Source organism: Dermacentor variabilis, chromosome 8, assembly GCF_050947875.1.
Source record: "Dermacentor variabilis isolate Ectoservices chromosome 8, ASM5094787v1, whole genome shotgun sequence".
NCBI classification, from domain to species: domain Eukaryota; kingdom Metazoa; phylum Arthropoda; class Arachnida; order Ixodida; family Ixodidae; genus Dermacentor; species Dermacentor variabilis.
Window position 1 is genome coordinate 139,697,041 of NC_134575.1, and position 13,774 is coordinate 139,710,814.

At 44.4% G+C, this 13,774-nt stretch overlaps 1 protein-coding gene across 2 annotated transcripts in view; it reads left to right on the top strand.

The window, feature by feature from the left end:
- The window catches only part of LOC142590619 (uncharacterized), an 85,097-nt gene that overhangs the window by 36,273 nt on the left and 35,050 nt on the right, over positions 1–13,774 (top strand). For both annotated transcript variants that reach the window (XM_075702950.1, XM_075702949.1), the window contains exon 6: positions 13,233–13,351. In XM_075702950.1, the coding sequence (XP_075559065.1) occupies positions 13,233–13,351 (119 nt within the window). The remainder of the gene's footprint in view (positions 1–13,232; positions 13,352–13,774) is intronic.

The following is a 13,774-nucleotide window of genomic DNA, read 5'->3' on the forward strand; positions in this document are numbered from 1 at the left end:
CCAGCGTTCGCAACATGTATGTTCCAACTCTACTAACTCACCCTTGATGCCTGTTTCATCAGGGGAACCCCAAGGCTCAGTACTAGGTCCTGTTTCATTCCTGCTTTATATTGAGGATCCGCCCGTACACACCTCTGTTAAAATTCGCCTTTTTGCAGGTGATTGCGTTTATATTGCTACCGAATAGTATTAGCAATGACGAAGAGGCGAGCACTGTGAAGACGACGACGATCAGAGGCTAGCGCGGGCTGTTGCCTCTTGGCCAAGTGCGGCGCATTTCCTTGTAAATATACTAGTATATAACTTTTCGTTTGCGTCTCCCTACGTAACAATATCATACCATTAAATCTCCTTCTGGTCATATTGTCCTTAACAATTATTTTGCTGACTTCTGTAACTGGTGCAAAACATGGCAAATGAATATACATTTTTCCTGAACAGTCTCCATGTCCTTTACGCGACGCTCATCCCCTTCCTTCTTTGGCTATGCTTTTAACAATATTATTTTAACTGGGGTCTAAGAATTCCCATATTTAGGTATCCTGCTAACACACGATTTGTCATGATGGAAACACATTGATATAACCGGTAACACAGGTTACTTACACAGTACGCTGCGTCTCACTCCTCAAGAAACTAAACTTCTTACTTATAAAACCCTCATTCGCACCATCCTGGAATATGGCTGCATTGTATGGAATCCATACAAACACTGTGACGTCAAAAAACTAGAACCAGTGCAAAAAAAGGCGTTGCGTTTTGTTTGTAGGAGATATGACAAGGAATTTTCGCCTTCTAACTCTCTTCCCGTACTTGGTCTCACTGCTCTTGAGGAGCGTCACAGACTTGAATGCCTAAAATTCCTTCACATGTTAATCAATTCTCCTCGCCTCGCCTCTCTAGATATCTATTTCACTTTTTCGAAACAATAATGTACGAGGGGTATCTAAATATCTGAACCTTTTCTGCCCGTACTGATTTCTTTAAACACAGCTGTTTTCCATCAACAATTGATTTCTTTAAATACAGCTGTTGTACATCAACAATTGAAGTCTGGAATACTTTACCGAGCAACATCCGTTCACTACCACTGAAACAATTCACGCAAGCTTGTTTATATATGTATGTATGTTCATCCCACTCCTGCAATAACCTCATTGAGGCTGCAGTATGTATAAATAAATAAATAAATAAATAAATAAATAAATAAATAAATAAATAAATAAATAAATAAATAAGGGCTGCACAGCTCAATATCAGTAACGCTGCAGATCAACTTCACCGGGAGTCGCGGGCCACGATTTATGGGAAACCGTTCATCCTGATGAGAAGGTTCTCTATTTGGTGGCGTTCACTGCCTTCCTAAGCACGGGTAAATCCAGGAGAGGAAAGGGCTTTTCTCGCTTCTTTATCTGTTGTCTTCGTGCAAAGCTGTGCTGGGCGAATCTATCGAAGAAGGGGAGGTGAGACCTAGCCGTTACCCAACCCCCTACACTTCCCACCCTCTCATTCACTGTGACAGACATGATGGTGAATCAGCGCTAACAACACTGTTTGTGCATTTTAGAAAGGTGGGGCTTACGTGCAGCAACAGACGCACGCTGTTTTTCAGCGCCACCCATTGACGTGCACTACAAGCATCTGTAGCGAAACCTGAGGCCGCGCTGTCTGCTGGCGGTAGCAGACGACGATACTTTCGACGCCCGCTGGAACCTCTACTGTTAGTAGGCGAGCCAGTCACGATTGCCTTTTTAGAGAAGCCATTCTCGGCCGATTTTGATATTTTGCAATGTCCGTGATGATGACACTCCTTGGAGGAAACGCGGCAGTAGTTTTTCCACTAAAGTATTTTTTTTGCATTGATATTTAGAGCGTGACAAAGCTTTGGAACATCTTTACGCAGCTTACTTACGCCACAAGAAGCATGCAGCGTAGGCGGGGTCGAATAACTAAACTATATAAATGGGCGACTCCGCTTGCCACTGCGCCAACCGTAGCTTCGACTCCACAGCAAGTCGTTGAAGCGGAGCATCTGGTCGCTCGCGCAAATATGCCTCCGAGAAGTGGCGCACACTCGACGCTCGACACGTAGTACTGCTAACTGCGCCTATCACGTGACCCGGCACTACGTGGCATGATCGCACGCATGGGTGCACAAGGGGAACACACTTACCCTGAACGCACTCGACCAGGAAGGGACAGGCTCGAACGTTATTGAAAAGCAAGGGAGTTAAAGATCCAAAAGTTGAAACAGGCCAAAGTCATGCACTGTACGCTATGATGCCAAGGTTGAGCTGATTAGGTTGGAGCGCAAAGCTTACGTGTACATACATACCTGCCAATTCTGATGCTTGCCAAGTTGTTAGCGAAGGCCGTCAGGTAGTGGCAAAGAGCACTTATGAACGAACAGCTTTGGGATGTGGGCCCCTGACCATTCACTCTCCTGGTCATTCCGACGAGATGCCTCCTCCAACAAGTTTCCTGCAGGTTCCTGACAGGCTGCAACTGCATATGCAGCCGTCTTTCCGACGCGCCGTCTGAACGATTACGTGCCCCTTTCACACGATGTAACTGCATAAAAAGCGGTGCAGACATAAAATCTCATTGCATGAAATCCAGCCCATGATGCTTAGCATAATTCTACCGGGAAGAGTAGTGAAGGAGCCCGTGGAAACACTAAAAACACAAAAAAATGTGTCACAGCGCTAGTGCCAGCATGTTAGAAGCAAGAGCAAACTGGTTGTCAATAGGGGATGGCAGGATAGACAGAGCAAAAAAGTTGAATTTTACGTTTCAGTGTCAGAAAAGCATGCGAATCCTGAGGAACATTGCAGTATAACGGCGAGCGTGGACGACCAATCCAAGCCGCCTAAAAATGATGCCAAATCCGCAGATTAATGTATTCGAAAACACGCTGCTTCTGTGTTCATGTCGTCTTAGCCATGTTCAACAGCTTCTTTTGAAGCTTAATTTATTGCGACTTCATATGAGAAATACATTCCGTTAACGGCGCGTTTGTTACCTGGCGCTGCAAATGTTCATAGTGAATGGGCTGCTGTAGTGTATTGCGTCACCGTCACGGACTGCTTTGCTCATCTTTGTCGCATTTCACCCGCGCGCAATTCTCTACGTTGTGTCCCAACAACGCCCCCGTACAAAAATGACTGTTGATTAACCATTGATATATTGTTGGGGAATTGTTGAAACAACGGACTTCAACAAATTTTCAAAAGCAATACAGTTCGCTCAACACTTGCACAACAATATTACCGTTGAGTGTTCTCAATAAACAATTTATTGGGTGATTTGTGTTGATTTTTGTAGTTGTTTTTTTGTTGTGGAGCAGTTGAGTGCAGTATCAATAATTAGGACTCGCATATGAAGACATTCCAAAAATTTAATGCGAAGCGTTCCAACCTCATTGCTGTCGCTTTGCAGCAGGTAGGTTCTTCTTTCACCTCGTTTTCATAAAAAGAAAATAATGTGTGACCAATGGGGTGGCATTGAACGTCGGCCGTTGTGCCCGGTGCTCTAACCATTACGCCACGAACGCGCGCATGCTCCTCTCGTTCGACAGCCAGTAAGTTCCGAAATGCTTGGCGCGTGCGCAGCGTGCCACTTCCTCGTGCTGTCGCTAAAGCGGGCGCTTTCAAGCGCCTATCTCTGGGACCGCCCCACTTTCGTAGCCGTTTTCTCTCTCTAAAAACTGCAGCGTTAGACTAGCTTCATGACCGCCCAAATTCATAACGATTTATTTCTTCGCCGGTGTACAAATGCCATCGTCGTTTTAACATACACTAGATGACATAACCATTGGTACGATACAAAATGAGCACGTTTCGGGGAGCAGAAGAATGCGAAGTTCACTCGCAAACACGGTGACTACGCGCATGTGGAGTTCACCAAAAGTAGACACGGCGGCAGCGCGGCCGGCGATAAGACAGGCGCCGACACGCGACGACGCTACTTCGAGCATCCGACGCGCTGTGCGAACCGTAGGATGCAAGCGGCGCACACGCTGCGAACATACACGTGAGAGATCTTCGAATTTCCTGCGACGCACCCTCTGTCCGGAAAGTAAATATAGCTTTTTTTATCCAACGGCCGCGGTCATCATCATCATCATCATCAGCCTGGTTACTCCCACTGCAGGGCAAAGGCCTCTCCCATACTTCTCCAACAACCCCGGTCATGTACTAATTGTGGCCGTGCCGTCCCTGCAAACTTCTTTATCTCATCCGCCCTCCTAACTTTCTGCCACCCCCTGCTACGCTTCCCTTCCCTTGGGATCCAGTCCGTAACCCTTAATGACCATCGGTTATCTTCCCTCCTCATTATAGGTCCTGCCCATGCCAATTTCTTTTTCTTGATTTCAACTAAGATGTGATTAACTCGCGTTTGTTCCCTCACCCAATCTGCTCTTTTCTTATCCCTTAAGGTTACACCTATCATTATTCTTTCCATAGCTCGTTGCGTCGTCCTCAATTTGAGTAGAACCCTTTTCGTAAGCCTCCAGGTTTCTGCCCCGTAGGTCAGTACTGGTAAGACACAGCTATTATATACTTTTCTCTTGAGGGATAATGGCAACCTGCTGTTCATGATCTGAGAATGCCTGCCAAACGCACCCCAGCGCATTCTTATTCTTCTGATTATTTCCGTCTCATGATCCGGATCCGCCGTCACTACCTGCCCTAAGTAGATGTATTCCCTTACGACTTCCAGTACCTCGCTGCCTATTGTAAATTGCTGCTCTCTTCCGAGACTGTTAAACATTACTTTAGTTTTCTGCAGATTAATTTTTAGACCCACTCTTCTGCTTTGCCTCTCCAGGTCAGTGAGCATGCATTGCAATTGGTCCCCTGAGTTACTAAGCAAGGCAATATCATCAGTGAATCGCAAGTTACTACGGTATTCTCCATTAACTTTTATCCCCGATTCTTCCCAATCCAGGTCTCTGAATACCTCCTGTAAACACGCTGTGAATAGCATTGGAGAGATCGTATCTCCCTGCCTGACGCCTTTCTTTATTGGGATTTTGTTGCTTGCTCTATGGAGGACTACGGTGGCTGTGGAGCCGCTATAGATATCTTTCAGTATTTTTACATACGGCTCGTCTACACCCTGATTCCGTAATGCCTCCATGACTGCTGAGGTTTTGACAGAATCAAACGCTTTCTCGCAATCAATGAAAGCTATATATAAGGGTTGGTTATATTCCGCACATTTCTCTATCACCTGATTGATAGTGTGAATATGATCTATTGTTGAGTAGCCTTTACGGAATCCTGCCTGGTCCTTTGCTTGACAGAAGTCTAAGGTGTTCCTGATTCTATTTGCGATTACCTTAGTAAATAGTTTGTAGGCAACGGACAGTAAGCTGATCGGTCTATAATTTTTCAAGTCTTTGGCGTCCCCTTTCTTATGGATTAGGATTATGTTAGCGTTCTCCCAAGATTCCGGTACGCTCGAGGTCATGAGGCATTGCGTATACAGGGTGGTCAGTAACTCTCCTATATATAAACCTCCTATATGAACGGCCGTGGTACTAGAGATCAAACAACGAACACGCTTTGAGATCGCAGCGCGCAGCCGCTATAACAATTGACTTAAAAGAGCTTCTGATTCAGAAACAGCCGCAACAGTATCGCAGCTAATCGCTGTATCTGCGGCTGCTCCCGACTCTCGCCTTGCAAGAAGCATGCGATCAATTTGAGCCTCGCCGAACTGTCGTCCTCTCCCAAGCCTGCAGGACAGGTGCCGTATGTTCCTTGTATGTTCAGTTAAATAGAAGAACACCAAAGCGAAATGAAAGAAATACAGGTAACGGACTCTTATCACACCTTACTTGTCACCTCGTCATCTGCAAAGGTGCTATAAACTATTCCAGTCGCGTTACTTTTGTAAAAGTAATAAAATTAGTAGTAATTTTTATTTCTAGGTGGCGCTACCAACGTCAAGGCAGCGTTCGGATGTGTGCGTGTGCGCACGCGGTTGCAACCGTTGTAGCTTCGTTTTGAGCACACTTTTGCGACAGTACACATCGTTACCACTAGTTTCGTAGGCACATATTTTGGTCGTAGTATTTGTTGTTTACGCTACAAATTATGTTGTTCTTAAAACTTTATGAAGGTTACTGGATTAAAAATTACTACAAATAATTAATTGTTTTTCCGTGCGGTTATTTTGTGTTTGAAATGTTTTTATAACTCCATACGATAGTGAAGCTGTGAACGGCTTTCGGACTCAGTTAGTTGGTGGCCTTGTGTGGTGGTTCATGTTTCGTGCTTTTGGATGAAAGTATTTTTTCTTTTCGGACATCATGACGCACATTTTAGTGAAATGCTTTAACGACGATAAGTGGAACGTTTATGCGTTGAAGTCGTTGGCTGACTCAGCTACTAGTCTTCGACTGATGTGCGAGCCTGGCTGTTTTGATGAGCTGCGCGGCAGAGGTCATGATGCCTGTTGGAGAGAAGGCACCCCGAGAGTCGCAGCCGAGCTTCTGCAGATAGGTAAGTAATCTCGTTTTCTTGGGCACGTAGCCTTTCTTCTATTTTGACAGGCGTGAGATGTTAAGCACACCGCTCACTTTCTTCAAGCAAACCATATGCCCCGGAGCGAAAGCTCGCGATACTAACGCTCGCAGCCGCCGTCACTTCGTTTGAAACATTAGTAGGCGAAGAGGCATCGGCGCCCCACGTGCGTAAAATTGCACTGCTTCATTTGTTCCTGCCTAATGACCTTTCCTTAATTTGTTTGAGAGAACACAATTGGAACACAAGGATCAGCTTCTATGAGGAATGATAATTTTGTAGAGTGGCCACGCCATCTTTCATAGGGGCTCACGTGGGCCGTCTAAGCGCTTGTTATCGCGTTCCGATACGTGAGAGTTGCGCTGCCTTTAAAGGTATTTAGGCAGACACTACGAGCTTAGGAGAACCGCGACCAATAATTGTGCAGCAGGTGTGCAGCTGTGCTACTTTTGTACCACACTCGTACCGGAAGGCGGTGTTGCACTTCACGCTTACGCATTTCGTAACTATGGCGGCTGCCGTGGCAATTTGGGGCTCGAGGTCGTGGATACGACCCCTGCAGCGGCCGCATTCCAAAGGAGCGGAATGCAAAAACGCTCGTGCATTGTGCATTGTATGCACGTAAAAATTTCCAGGAAGTCAAAATAATACGGAGTCCCCAACTACGACCTGCCTCATAATCAGAGCGTTGGTTTCGCACGTAAGACATCATAATTATTTTTTTTTTAATCCGTAGTGGCTCATCGTATACCATACGGTTAGTGTGATCACCTTTTGTGCCGTAGCGGTTAAGCGTGCCTCGATTTGGGTTGCGCCTAATGGTGCGGCGGACCGCAAAATATATTTCGCCTCTTTGGGATTTGCGGAGAACGGCCAACCGATAAGTCGCAGCTTCCGCGCGGTGACTGCACACGGATACACAGCGCAAATGAACAGAGGTGTGGTGACGACGTCGGCAAGGAACACAGCCGTCGACGGGCTCGCCTTATCGCCTATCACTGCCAAAACTACCGCAGTAAGCATCTTTATCTAGCGCGGTGCATTTCTGTTGAAGGCGTACTGTACAATTTTAATTGGCGATAACCGAAACATGCCATCGTCCTCTGCTGCCTCTTTGAGCTGGGCCGATCCGAATGTGCGTTGCCTGCAGAAGCGAAAGGAGCGCCACTCGGCGCGTTGTCGCCTCGAGCACCGTTTGCGCGGTGAAGAATGACGCGTGCATGAAGCTAGCTCACTGCGCAGACGCTACCGCGCAAAACGCGCAAGGGCGTGTACGCGACGTTCTGCACGCAAATCGCGTGGGATGATCGGAGACACGCCGGAGCGGCTAGCTTCAAAGAAGCAGTGCATGTTCTCACTCGTACAGGCACGCTCACGCTCGCATCGCTCTCGGCGTATATTTAGGTAATTCCTGCTGCTGGACTTCTACCCAAAGATTGGATATCTGCTTGGTGTTGGCTATGCACTGTCGCGTGGTCTTTGGTTCTGCGAGAGAGCCGGGAATATTTCTCCCCGCTGTGAAACATCGCTGTGCGTGTCTTAGCTAACATTTAGGGTAGTGAGCCATTTCTTCCTTTTCTAGACAGCACCCGTAAAGAGTCGCAAATTTTTACTTGCCAGTATAGTGTGTACTTCTATTTTGTGCGTAGGTATATGCAGTGTGTGGCAGATTTTGAATCCGCGCAATCTCATTTTCTGTCCGCATTCCCTTCTCACAGGTTACACATGCAGCAAACGCCCAGATGCTGAAGTGTTCTACGTCATGAGCAGCTTGGCGTCGTGCAAGAGACACCCGTTGATATGTGGCTGATTCACTAGAAAACTCGCATCTCTGTTGCCACTCTCCGTCAAGTGGGATATTTAACTATTTTCTGTGCTGCTCTGTGGTGTACTAGCTGCCGCATGGACGGCTTACATTCGATTTGCTCTGGCTTTTAGTAGTGAAGGACGGGCTAACGTTTGAGGGAGGTATTTCCTTTTGCTTGCGAGAATGCTTACCATGTTTACCAAGTGACACGTGCGTACTGGAAACAGCAACGCGAACAGAGGCGGACGACGGAATAGGTAGGAGCACACACGAGCGCAAGTTCAGTTAAGTCTATTTTTGAAGACAGGGGTATTAAAGACGCTGGTCAACTTGACAAAGGTAAAGAGCCGTGCATGCGTGGCAGAAACAGCCACGAACGACAAGAAAAAATATATGAAAAAGCCATGTGATGTAGAATAAACGTGCGTGAAAAACGAGAACTATCGGACAAATCTTCCGAAAAAGCGAAATATTTGTCCGATGAGTGATACTACCCAACGAGAAATACTCTTGAGGACTGCAAGTCTTTCCCACTAAGGGCAACAGATAACTTAGTTATGCATTTGTTTCGTTTGTGATCAATAAATATTGCTTCTGGAACTCCTCTGGTGTTGAGGTATAAGCAGAAAGAACGGTTGTTTCATCACAAAGACCAGAACACAAGAGGACTTATGGAAGAATTATTTATTGATCACAAAGAAAAATTCATAAGCAAGATTTTTCTGGCCCTTAGTGGGAAAGAGTTGCTGCAGTATTTCACGTTAATATCACTTACAGGACAAACCTTTCAGTTTTCATGTGTTTTTGTTTTTGACGCACATGTCTTCTACAGGACAAGTCTTTCGGTCCTTTTTTGTTCTGCCGGGATCTTTCTGCTGCGCATCCATGGCTTTTTCTTTGTGAAGTTGGCCAATGTGTTTGAAATCTTTGTCTTCACGAATAAACTTCTAGTTGAGTCAGCGTTCATGTGTGTTCCTACCTCAATTCACCCTTCTCGTGTCTGTTTGGGTGGTTGTCAAATATAAATACACCGAATTGGCGAAGTGTCCATAGAATCGATACATGAAATATCTGCGCTGTTTATTTCAGGAAGAACGCTATAGGGTCTTCTCTGTTTTTAACATTGATGTACATTTTTCTAGTTCAACATCAAGGCGTCCCCTGAGGAAGCCAGTAAGAGTGATGGTAACTTCATTTGTGTGAGATTTATGAATTTCATCCATTCAAGGCATGACATGTCACAAGCCTGTAGGTATGCAAGTATTCGTACGTTTTAAACGTACTGAGCTCTAGTTTTCGGTTCTCATGACGCTGCTTTGTACTGTGCTGCGTTCTCCAGGCGCAGGCACCTTCTTTTATGCCGTCAGTGCATGGGCTCTTTTTGTAAATATTGGAGAAAAAATTGTCTTGGGCTTAAATATGCATGTGTATCACTTGAAATTTCTTTTCAACACGGGTGCTGTATCTCCCTCCGTCTTTGTTACTGCTTTGTCCCAATTTTTTTGCAACTTTTATGTATTTTATGCAATAAAATTCTGGTTGCATTTTAATAACATTTTACTTGCGCAATTGAGGTCATTGGTTTTTCGTATACGCATTTATTTGCGTTTTTCACTGCCTCACCAATCTGGCTGTCCAGTCATTGAAACCTTTTCCCATACTTTATGACGATTTCTGGGGTACTTGATATTGCAAGTGCAAGTGACCATCTATTTGGCTCTTTGGAATTGGGTTAGCCGTGCCTTACTACCAATTTTCTGTGCTAAATATGTTTTATCGTTCAAGGTATTAGCCTTGCCTTATCTCTTTATTGACTGAGGTACCACTTAGTTGCTGGTATATTAAAAAAGGCCCCAAAAATGCTCTAATTAGCTTTTTGCAAGTCCAGAAAAATTAACTGAAAATGAGCTCACTGAATTGAGGAAATACCACCAACAAACTCTTCTGTACCTCAATTTAAAATATATAAATGGTGTACTGTTCTTGCAAACCTGGCTCGTCAGAAACATGATTCAGGTATTCACCATGCCAGACAACTTTCTAAATGATGTCTCATCAATGAATAGCTAAGTTGAGTGATGTTATCTTTATAGAATAATTGGGCAACCTGAAGATATATACATCTCGACGACAAAAAGTTCAGACAAGTCTACTTTGGTACTTCGTTAAATTTTAATCGTGGTGAAAGACGTGTGCTAAAGCTTTTATATATTTACGTGAAGTCATTTGTTTCAAGCCTGTTATTTTGCCTTCTCACAATCAGCCGTAACTGTTCCTGTGATGGGTTAGTGTGCGAAACATTTTAATGTAACGTATTCAGATGTATTTTGTGTGTTCACACGCAAGGAGCTTCAAGTGTTAATATGTTCAAAGTTGGTTGTTAAAAGGATATGCTTAAGCCCTGCCTTTTGAGTCGCTTTGCCTTCTAGTCATCAACTTAAGTCGCAAGGGAAGACCTTTGATTTAATTTTTGATTTAATTCATATGTATAGGTTTTTTCAGATGTATTTACACTGTTAAAAGTGCTGTAGGTACTAGCCTATGTCTCCAGGTTCGATGTAGTGATGCCTTATGTACTATAATAATGTTTCATGGGCACGCATCTTTAGTGTAAATAAAGGTACTTCAAATTGATCAGTCTCTCCTTTGCTTTTGTTTGTGAAAGTTATGAGAAGGCACCGGGGCATGCAAGTGTGAATAGCAAAGTAATTTCAATATATGAATAAAAATCCACTAGCCCAACGAAATGTCAAACATACTTCAATGGCCACTTCTGAAATCTCAATGCCATCTCAACTGGGTCACAACGTACTTTTCAGTGCTGTGACAACAATAACTCAACAATAGGTGAACAGAACAACCACAAAGTCAGTTCAATGCATTATCAATGGTAACCCGACAACCATTCAACAAAATGAACACAACGAGTTGTCTAAGCGCAATGGAATTTCAATGGTAATTTAACAATTATTCAACATTGAGGCACCCAATTGTGTTCCAATTAAATTTCAGTGGCCAATATTCAAGACCACTCAACAATCAGCCCAACAATTCTCCAACAAAATTTTCACAATTCCTCAGTGAAAAGCTCAACATTGACCAATAATAATTCAATGCCTTCTCAATAATTTTTTTGTACGGGCCGAAAGCACATGTGCAAGTGGCAGTGATCAATATGCGGCCTAAAGTTCGGAGTGAGTGCACGTGACATCACACAACCTGTATTCTGCGATATCTCTCTAACTTGGCAAGGAGAGGGCTGCAGCTCTACGCTTGCCAATGAATGGCACAGAAGAAAAGTAATCCTGTTCACTAAGGCTCGGGGGGTTGATCGAAAGAAAGCGATAACCTGTGTTCATTCTGGTGGAACGTTCTAACTCTTGTGGTTAACGTGCAAACTAAGCCTTATATTTTCTCAAAATACCACTTTTCGGTTTTCAAAATATATTATGCGTCGTTTCTGGAAAATTATAGCCAGTCATTTATAACTCATCGTTAAACGCATTGCCAACAAGCAGAACTTAAGATATTAAGACATCCTTAATGTAATATAAAGAAAACAATTGAAAACTCGAAGTTATTTTATGAGTAACCGTAAGTGCAAAGAATATTTCCCCGTAATGATGCCTGTAAAAACCAAAATTGTTAAAGTTCCGTTCGAACACAGTATTATATTGGAGTGCTGGCCAACTTAAATTGTCATCCTGGCAATAATTACATTTAGATCTAAATCTCTATCTTCATAGATAATTACAGAAAATATTAGAGGTTATGAGTCGGAAAAGCCATTTAATGTTAAAGTAGAGCGTATCCCCATTCAGCTCGGTAAATTAGAGATAAGATGGGAAACAATTTTTACAGGAGAATGCTAAAAGCGACGTGCCACATTGACCCACCATTCCTCCCTTAACCGCAGATGTTCGGAAAGCAAAAAAAGACAAAATTTTGGCGCGGGGACCTATCCGCGTCACCCGGCGTTCACGCCGGAAGAATTTCATTGACGTTTCGACCTCAACATTGGCTCTGTTACGGCGTGCCACCAACCTGGTCAGACATTGGCTTTTCAAAGGTTGCCTGTAGATTTCACACAAAATTTGCTTGCCAAAAACGGGCTTTCGAAATGTATAAGAGCTTCTTAAGGACAGCTTATATTTATTTTCGCGAATTTGGTCTGTGGTCACCTCGATGACGCGTGGTCGTTGCCCCTTCTTGGAGTCTGCCTTGCTTCTCAAGTCCCGGCCAGGGTCGGCGCGGGCGTCAGGCACAGGCAGGCTTCGGCGCTGGGCGAGCGCAACCCGTTGGCCGAAACTGTTTTTAAGGCCAACACAGCGAAGTTGTGGGTTATAATGTCCGCGCCAAAAATGCATCATAAAATTGTAGCCTGTGATCCGAGCATTAGACGCAGTGGTTTTTGCTGGTATTACAATGTTCACTGGGCCGTAATACGCGTTAATGAGTATCAAGCTAACGAAACAGCGACAAGGAGAAAGAGGCGATGTGCCAGTGCGAAAACACATGCAATTTCTGGAAAGTAGCGCTCGGCAAAGGAGCTAAATTGTGCACGAGGAACGTGGCCGCCGCATGTCCCTTCGTTGTGCTACGTTAGATGCAGGTGTATTGTTAAAGGTCCGTGTTATAGTACAGACATTGTTCTTTGGCGCAACTCATCGACAGCTTCAGTATAATGACAAATGGGTCAAAAGTACCCTTTGATACGAACCGGAGGCGACAACATAACTGAATGCTGTTACTGCGGGTGATGTAGTCGGTGGCTCCTTGTTTTCAGTTCAGCAACGTATGCATAAAGTTTTTAATATTGCATCCTGTGTTTGCTTCTGCAGTCTTTAGTTTTTGCGCGAACGCAAAATTTGGGCACGTATCCTTTCCCGTAGACCCGGACAGCCTGAACGCTCTTCAAATGCAGTGGCTGGTGTTCAGCATCTGCGATGGAGCCACCAAAGACTCCAACAACGCTGCGTCCGCGGCTGAGTTCTGCACATCACTTATCAAGGTGAGACATGGTGGAAACTGGCTTTTTTGACTGCTCAAAAGAACGGCGAAACTACACATACTATATTAGGCCCTTGATTTGGCACTGCACATATTCGCTTTCTAATGCATTTTTCTAAGGTTTCAAAAATAATAAAAAAAAGCTTAATTTTTCACGTCGCATATATTGTTATCCATTCAGTTAAACTAATAGAATAAAATATATCGTGATAAAGCTTACCCCACATTGCAAAACTGCGGGTTTGATGCTTTCTGCTCCTTGAAGAATCGCACAGATGGCAAACGGGTAAGCCTGTTGCAACAAGGTACAGTGCTAAGCGAGTGAAACACGATACTCTGAGCGCATGGCTTCAGTCACATTTCGCAGCACCGACGACCGCTGGTTGATCGATGGAGGGGGGTGGGTGACACGTGACGTCACAAT